At 41.1% G+C, this 7500-nt stretch overlaps 1 protein-coding gene and 1 pseudogene across 1 annotated transcript in view; one reads left to right on the forward strand and one right to left on the reverse strand.

Moving 5' to 3' along the window:
• The window catches only part of LOC137971325 (uncharacterized), an 18345-nt pseudogene extending 11673 nt beyond the window's left edge, over positions 1-6672 (reverse strand).
• The window catches only part of LOC137971324 (TNF receptor-associated factor 6-like), a 35919-nt gene continuing 28845 nt past the window's right edge, over positions 427-7500 (forward strand). Inside the window, exon 1 of the mRNA XM_068818151.1 lies at positions 427-719. Within this exon, the coding sequence (XP_068674252.1) occupies positions 457-719 (263 nt within the window). The 5' untranslated portion in view covers positions 427-456. The remainder of the gene's footprint in view (positions 720-7500) is intronic.

Here is a 7500-nt window from a genome sequence, read left to right on the forward strand (position 1 = left end):
AAAGCTGTACCATGTCGATTAAAGTATGAGAACACCCAAATATCAAGAAACGTAACACATTTTTCGAAATCACGAGCTAAACAAATGGGCGTGATAAATCGTTGATGCGTGCCGTGACGTCATTTAACAAAACGAAAGTGGTTCAGCGAAGTCCTTACACTTTTCGTTGTCACGTTCCGCCTTTATCGTGAGAGCACTAAAGCGTGGTCTTTCGGGCCATGTATACCTTGCTCAATATTTCCCAAACTGGACGTTCCTGATTGGCTTGGTGACAAAAGGGCGCCAGCATGACGCTTACAGTCTGTCTAGACTCTCATCGACAACGGAAAATGAGCCAATCAGATTGTGAGATTAAAAAAACCGATGAGTGAATAGCAGAATTCAGAGTGAACTACTGTAGTCCGCACGGGTTGAAAAGTTGAACGGTGCCCCACGCCACCAATACGCTGGAAAACTATGACTCGTTCGTTTGGCGGAGAGGAGAGATCACTTTTTCTGCGTGAGACTCTTGAGCCAAGCGCTGTAAGTTTCACTGGGAGAAGCGAGCCCTTGGAACCCTCGACTTCTGGAGAACTGAGGTCTGAAGGCTACGACGAGTATTTTGAACCACCTCTTGAAAGTAAATATGAATGCCCTATCTGCCTTTTGGGTCTGCGAGAACCAGTGCAAACTACTTGTGGTCACAGGTTTTGTCGAGGTTGCATCTTGCGTTCTATAAGGTGAGGCTAAGTTAGCTTCTATTTTGTTGTTTCCTTAGTTTCAATTAACGAGCTTTTTTCGAGGAAAAAAAATGCAAATTAGTGAATCGGACGTCTGAAGGTTACGACAAGTATTTTGACTCACCTCTGGAAAGTAAATATGAATGCCCTCTCTACCTTTTGGGTCCACAAGAATCAGTGCAAACTACTTGTGGCTACAGATTTTGTCGAGGTTGCATCTTGCGTTCCATAAGGTGAGGCTGTTAACTTAGTTTCTATTTTGTCGTTTCCTTAGTTCAGTAACTAGATTTTTGCGCGAAAACAAATTTGCAAATTAGTTTAATAAGCCTTGTAAAACAAGAACGCACTTTTCACCTTCTGATGTCGCGAAATATCACTCATACAATGCATAATAAGTTGACACGAATTGCACTTCAAGACTTAATTTCTTGATTTTTTTCCCCGGTGTTAAGAAAAGAGTGTTTCTCATTTTTGGCCTCGCAGGTTTCGGCCTCTGGGCCGAAACCCGAGAAGGCATCATTGGATCTCCCGCGTATATATATGTATTTCGACTTCAGGGAAAAACCGAGAGCTAACATTTGACTTGATTTACGTTGATTGTTAATTTCGATTAACAGTGTCCCCATTTAGTGCTTCAGCGCTGGAACGACTTGACACTTGAAGTTCCTTTCCTTTCCTTCTTTTCCTTGGCCCCTAAGTTTTCAGATTTGGTCGCCAGCTCAAGTGTTTCAGTCGCCAAAACTGATGCGGCACTTCGGGCCTTGTCCAGTTCAATGAAAGGTGAAATGCAAGCAAGGCTGAGCCGAAAATCAGAGTGCGTAAAGTGGCCTTGACAGCCAGAGATGGGTAAAAATAGTAGCAAATTTTAAATGCTGCATAATTTGACTTGAAAGTAAATTGGACAAAAAGTCAAAGTGCATCAATCATAACATTGCTAACCAATTCGATTTTCCAGACATCGTTATATATATCCGCATTAACATACTCTTGATCCCTTCAACGTGCAAGTGGACTCGATTGGCACGGCACAAAGGTATTCACTTGAAAAACTTGTGAGCCTACTTTCTTATGCTAATTGTAGAAAACATTAATTTATTCACTGTGGGTGGAGGATGGTGTCAGGATGACGCCGAAACGCGTCTATACTCGCTTGTTTACACATGAAAATAATTTGTGACAGTGGTACATTGTTTTAAAATTTCATTAACACGAATCATCATGAACAAGAATGTCATTTCTTTCGCATTATTTCTGTGAATTATACACCGTATTCATAAATGGCGGTCACATTTATAATTCTTTTGTCCATGTGCAAATTAGCTTACCAAGCCTCATTTTAGAGCAAGAATTCTTTTCAATTCACTGTATGGTATCGAGGCTTGGTAGGCTAATTTGCACTTCGACAAAAGAATTATAGATTGACCGCCATTTATGAATAAGGTCTATTGGAAACCAATTCTAATACGAAGTAAATTCAAGGCATACCGGGGTACACGTAAGTACCTTGCGGTCATTGCATTTAGCATTGCATTTTGTTCCTGTGGTTGGCACATTTGAATAACAAAAGCAATGTTTGTAAACAGATATTTTCCCTTTGCCGAAATAAGAAAAGCTCGGTGTTTCTTGAGTTGCGGCGAGCAAAGGATCAACAAAAAGTATAACGCATCATCACCTTGGACGGGAAGTCCACGATGTGAATTTTTGACTTTGAAAGCAATCTTCTAGCGATTTAATAACGTGTGTCAGTGTGGTGCTTCTTAAGTTAATTGAGCCTCATTTTTCGTGTGAGAGCGATCGAAGTAATCGATTATAGTTCGCCCGAATTGTTCAACAAGAACAAAACGGAATAATTACGAAATACTTACGATAGCGCTAGCTTAATTCTGTTTTGGGATTACGTTTTCCTTGACGTTGACGTTGTCCTCGCTAAAACGCTCTCTATTGCTCTCGCTATATTTCACGGTTCGTTACACTTCACATGTTGTGTAATCGAGCGTTGGAGCAGCTATTACAGCTCTTGTCCGCTTTTTTCTGAAGTCTGGTTTCTTACGAAGGCGCAGTAAAGTGACTAAGTGTCACGTTGTCTTACTCACGGCTTCTCTGATGTCGCTATTCATTGTAGGCCAGTAGATTATTTTATTACACATAACACGAGAATTTCATTCCATAAAGCTCATTTGTACAAATCTATACGCTTTATTTTCACATGTGAAAAAAGCCTATACAGCCAATCAGAATTGCGTACAGCTATTTCACATGTGAAAGTATAACCAATCAACGATAGCGTAAAGGCGTTTCCATGCCAATCACTCGTGCATCTCGTGCAAATCGTGCAAATCGTACTTTGTTATTGAATTAAATTAAATTTGCATTTGGTTCTATTGTTAGTGAGTTTTTGTTTATAATTCGCGTTCAGAAAACTATTTTAATGAAAATTCTCATGTTATGTGTAATAAACAGTTTACGACATAGAAAGTGCTTTGTACGGGGTTTATTCACTCGTTGTTTGTGTCAAAAACCCTCACTCGCTCGTTCCTCGCTCGTTCGGGTTTTTGACACAAACAACTCGTGCATAAAACCCCGTACGGCGCACTTTCTATGAAGTAATCTATTTATCTCCTCACGACATGGAAAACCTTTGCTTTCCACTCAAAATCTTACTTTTAAAAAAAATATTGTGCACTTAATCCATTATGGTACCATTGGAAAGATAATTGAAAATGGATTAAAATGACTGCAGTGATTGACATATGGTAACCATGGTTACCAATTTACATGCCCCCAACTGTGAAAAAAGCCACATGTCTCTTGAAAAGGATATCTCCCGGGGAGGGGGGGGGGGGAACCCCCATATAAAAAGGAAGGGGAAGCTCATCGGTTCTTTGCGCGCAACCCTAAAGGAGACCTTCACGGCTACATATGACGACGTTTTGCCCAGAGCACCCTAAGTGAGACCAAAATCCGAATTTACACCCTAAGCGAGACGACGAGCATCCCTTCCCTTTTTACATGGGAGTGCCCCCCCCCCCCCCGGGGGGATATCTGAAGAACCACTGTCCCTGTACACAAAGTATTGGTATCAATGTAAACAGCAATGACTGCTGTATGATGCAAACCTGTAAAAAGCTAACCTAAATGGTTTTCTTCAAACGAAAAATCATATTAACTAAGAAATATGTTGTTTTGGTTGCAGTCATTTTAGGTTTCAACAGAGGCAACTCTTTGTAGGTTTAAAACATAAAACAATATTCAGGGAAACTCCACTGAAAATTTCATATCAATGGCACAAAAGATAGCCAAGATACAATTTTTAATACTAACGCTGCCTTAGCTCTCCACAACAATAAATAACACGGTTTTTGATGAATATCTTGTTGTACCCATCAGCTTGCACCAGGTACATAAGTGTCTCCCTCTTTTGCTTGTTGCTTCTCATTTTTTCTTTCTTTTTCCACGAAGCAGTCTCCTTCGTGACCTGTGTTGTTCACACTCTTTGTAGTTTGTTTTGAAAATTCTCAATGAAGCTATTCTTTGGCATTCTGTTAGACAATAATACTCTGGAGAAATTCCAAGCTTCTGCAGAATCATCACAGAAGCTTGGCATCCAATGTTAAGTTAGCTACTGCATCATAAATGCCTAACTGGAAGATTTCGGACACCACAAAGACACCCTTCGGCACTCTCTCCCAGGACATGCCATCGGGCGCCTCATTCTGATTTTGCGTCTTACAATCAAGGCACCCTCTCAAAAGACTGTCCTCAATTAGTCTTGTATAAATGGGTTTAAATTCAGCAATAACATTTAAAGGCAGCCCAGCACCATGTTTGTAAGTATTTGTTCTGCTTGCTTGATCTCGCATAAATCCACACCAGCTATTTGCACTCTCTGGACGATGCTGTAGGTGCAAAATTCTGTCGACTGAGGATGCACAATAAAACAAACTAGCATGAATTGCCTTCTTCATGGAAGCGAGATTGCCAGGGTTGCCTCTAATGGCAATACCATAATAATTTTATAGTTTGTCAGTTAAGCTGTCAGTTTATCTCCCTTTGCCGCCCATTCCTTTCTTTTCTCTCTTGAGTTTACGCAAAGCAGTATCAAGTCTCTTCTGCTCGTGTCCAACTCATTCTTTCTTTTCCACTTCAATGTCATAAACCTGGTCCTGATCTTTTACCAGCTGGAAACTTTTACTGCCTCCATCACCATAGTATTCAGAGTATAGGAACTGATGCCTCCTTATAAACAGGGAGAAGATCCTCAAGACGCCTCCGGTTCCATGTTTGGTGCTGATCCCTGATAATTGGCATGGCATTTAGACCCATGATCTGCCCACAATGCTGCGCTTTCTGGGATGTCTGCATCATTTTCATGTTCCCAGCATTTCTTACAGACTTTGCTAAGGGGTTCCACATCCCAAACCGTTGCAGAGTCCATGCTGAATTACACTAACACAACCATTCAACGAAGAAAAGCGTCTCCTCTGCCAGCTCCCATCAAAGGAAACATCACTAACCCATTCTCAAACTCTGGTTTTGAAGCATGAATTTCTTCTGCAGCTCTGGTCATCGTCTCTTCTGCAACTGCTTTGACTGCTTGTAGCAACGCTTTGTTATGCCGAGCATATGGTGTTGGTCTTGTGGGTTGGGGCATCAGTGTTCATCAGCCGACAAAATCGTTTAGCCGCTGATTGTCCACAGCCAACTGATCGCATGGAATAAATAAATCGCCTATTAGAAGTTTTCTTGCACATCCTTTCCGGTTGAGGGCTTGCTCTCGCAGAATCACACTGAATTCAATTTTGAGCACTCGGCGCACGATAACGTTCTGAACACTGGGTCCAAGGATAGTCGCATCGATTAAACTAAAACCATTAATGCAAAGATCTGCACTTGATTTACCATTTTGTGGCCATTTTTCAGACTGCTTGGGAAGCGCAATTTTCCGAGCAGAGACAGAGTTTCCGGTGTTATTTCACTCGAGCTGTATTCATCACCAGCACCGAGAAACGTCCTTTTCAGCCTTGAATGCTGGTTCCCATGAAATTTACGCTTCTTGTGATAACCGGAACCGTGCTTTTGGCATTCTGAAATACCTTAGAGGATAAGGTTATCTGGCTAAATTGTAGACTACCCAGCAACACTAGCTATTCTGCGTAGCTCTTACAAATGCCCACGCACAAATGCGTTCGATATATTAATATTCACACATGGCTACGAGGTTTTATGGTTAAATTTGAATATTCTTTTGTTTAGAAATCTTCCTTGAGACTTGTGAGACAAAGAAAACAGAACTGAGCCGTGAAATTTGACCACAAAGTCTCGTAGCCATTCCTGAATATTGCTCTCTTATCTACAGTTACTAAGCCTAGGCACTGATTTCAAACGGGTCAGCTTTCGGTTATTGTAGTGCTTATCAACACTTATTACGGCTCAAGTAACTTCGCTGAAGCATGAATAAACTACAACGGAGTAGCTGCGTACTGTTCGTAGACGCGTAGGCCACGCGTAGCCACCTTAAGAGAACTTGAGTGAATTATGAATAAATGAGAACTCGAGTAGCCGCGTAGACACGTTGCCGGCTGCACCGTATAGCTAGAGATGCGAGGTATTCTGCAATTGCTCCGGTTAACTTTTTCAAAGCTACAGATAAGATTTCGAAAAAGAAGAACAGAAGGAAGGTGACAAAATGGCGTCATAGGCATCAAATGATACTCACGTTTTTTGCATTTGTCTGGTTTGGACTATGTATATGGCTTATTCGACAAACTTGGCACCTTCATGCACAGTATGCCCTTTATTTTAAATATTTTTTACCGAATCACGTGAGAAGTGTTCGAAACTTTATCAACTGGAAAAATTGTTCTTATATAGCGAAAGCTACTGATGAAACCAAGGTAGGTAGGTTCTTTTCTGACTGGAAATTACCGGGGAACAAGGCATTATGGGATACAAGACTACCTCTGTTTTAATATGCATATATTTACGCTATAAAAACCAGTAAAACTGTGAAAGGGAAAATTGCACGTTTCGAAAAACTGTTGAAATGAGCCCGAAAAATGCTGGAGAACGATGACTTGTTCGTTTGGCGGAGAGGAGAGAGCACGTTTTCTTCGTGAGACTGGTGAATCAGTGGCTGTAAGTCTCACTGGGAGAAGCGAACCCTTGGAACCCTCGACTTCTGGAGAACTGAGGTCTGAAGGCTACGACGAGTATTTTGATCCACGTCTGGAAAGTAAATATGAATGCCCTATCTGCCTTTTGGGTCTGCGAGAACCAGTGCAAACTACTTGTGGTCACAGGTTTTGTAGAGGTTGCATCTTGCGTTCGATAAGGTGAGGCCATCTTTGTTTCCTTACTGCTTTGAATCGTTTATGCTGACGTGATCATTAAAATTGTCGAGGAAACGGTCAAAGTCCATCCACCAAATAATCAGTTTTAAACCTAAAATGGTCTCAAACAAATCTGCTCAGTGGCACTTAAAGTATTTTCAGTTAATACTTGTGATACGTGTCGGTCCTTCCTTGTACATGTTCTATTAACAAGCATAGGTTCCCCAAACTGACGCAATCAGTGAATCAGTGAAAAAGTAATTGGAGAAAACAACTGTACTTGAAAGTGAAAAATATGAGGGAAATTTTAAATGAAAACGTCCTATCTTATTGAGTGGGGTAGAGTGCAACTCAACCCCGATAAATGTAAGGAGCTCCGAGTCTCGTTTGCCCGGAACTCAGTTTAACTGGATGCAGTTGTTATTGACAAAAAAGAAGTAGAATTTGTAAGT

This window comes from Montipora foliosa, chromosome 9 (assembly GCF_036669935.1).
Source record: "Montipora foliosa isolate CH-2021 chromosome 9, ASM3666993v2, whole genome shotgun sequence".
In the NCBI taxonomy this organism is placed as follows: domain Eukaryota; kingdom Metazoa; phylum Cnidaria; class Anthozoa; order Scleractinia; family Acroporidae; genus Montipora; species Montipora foliosa.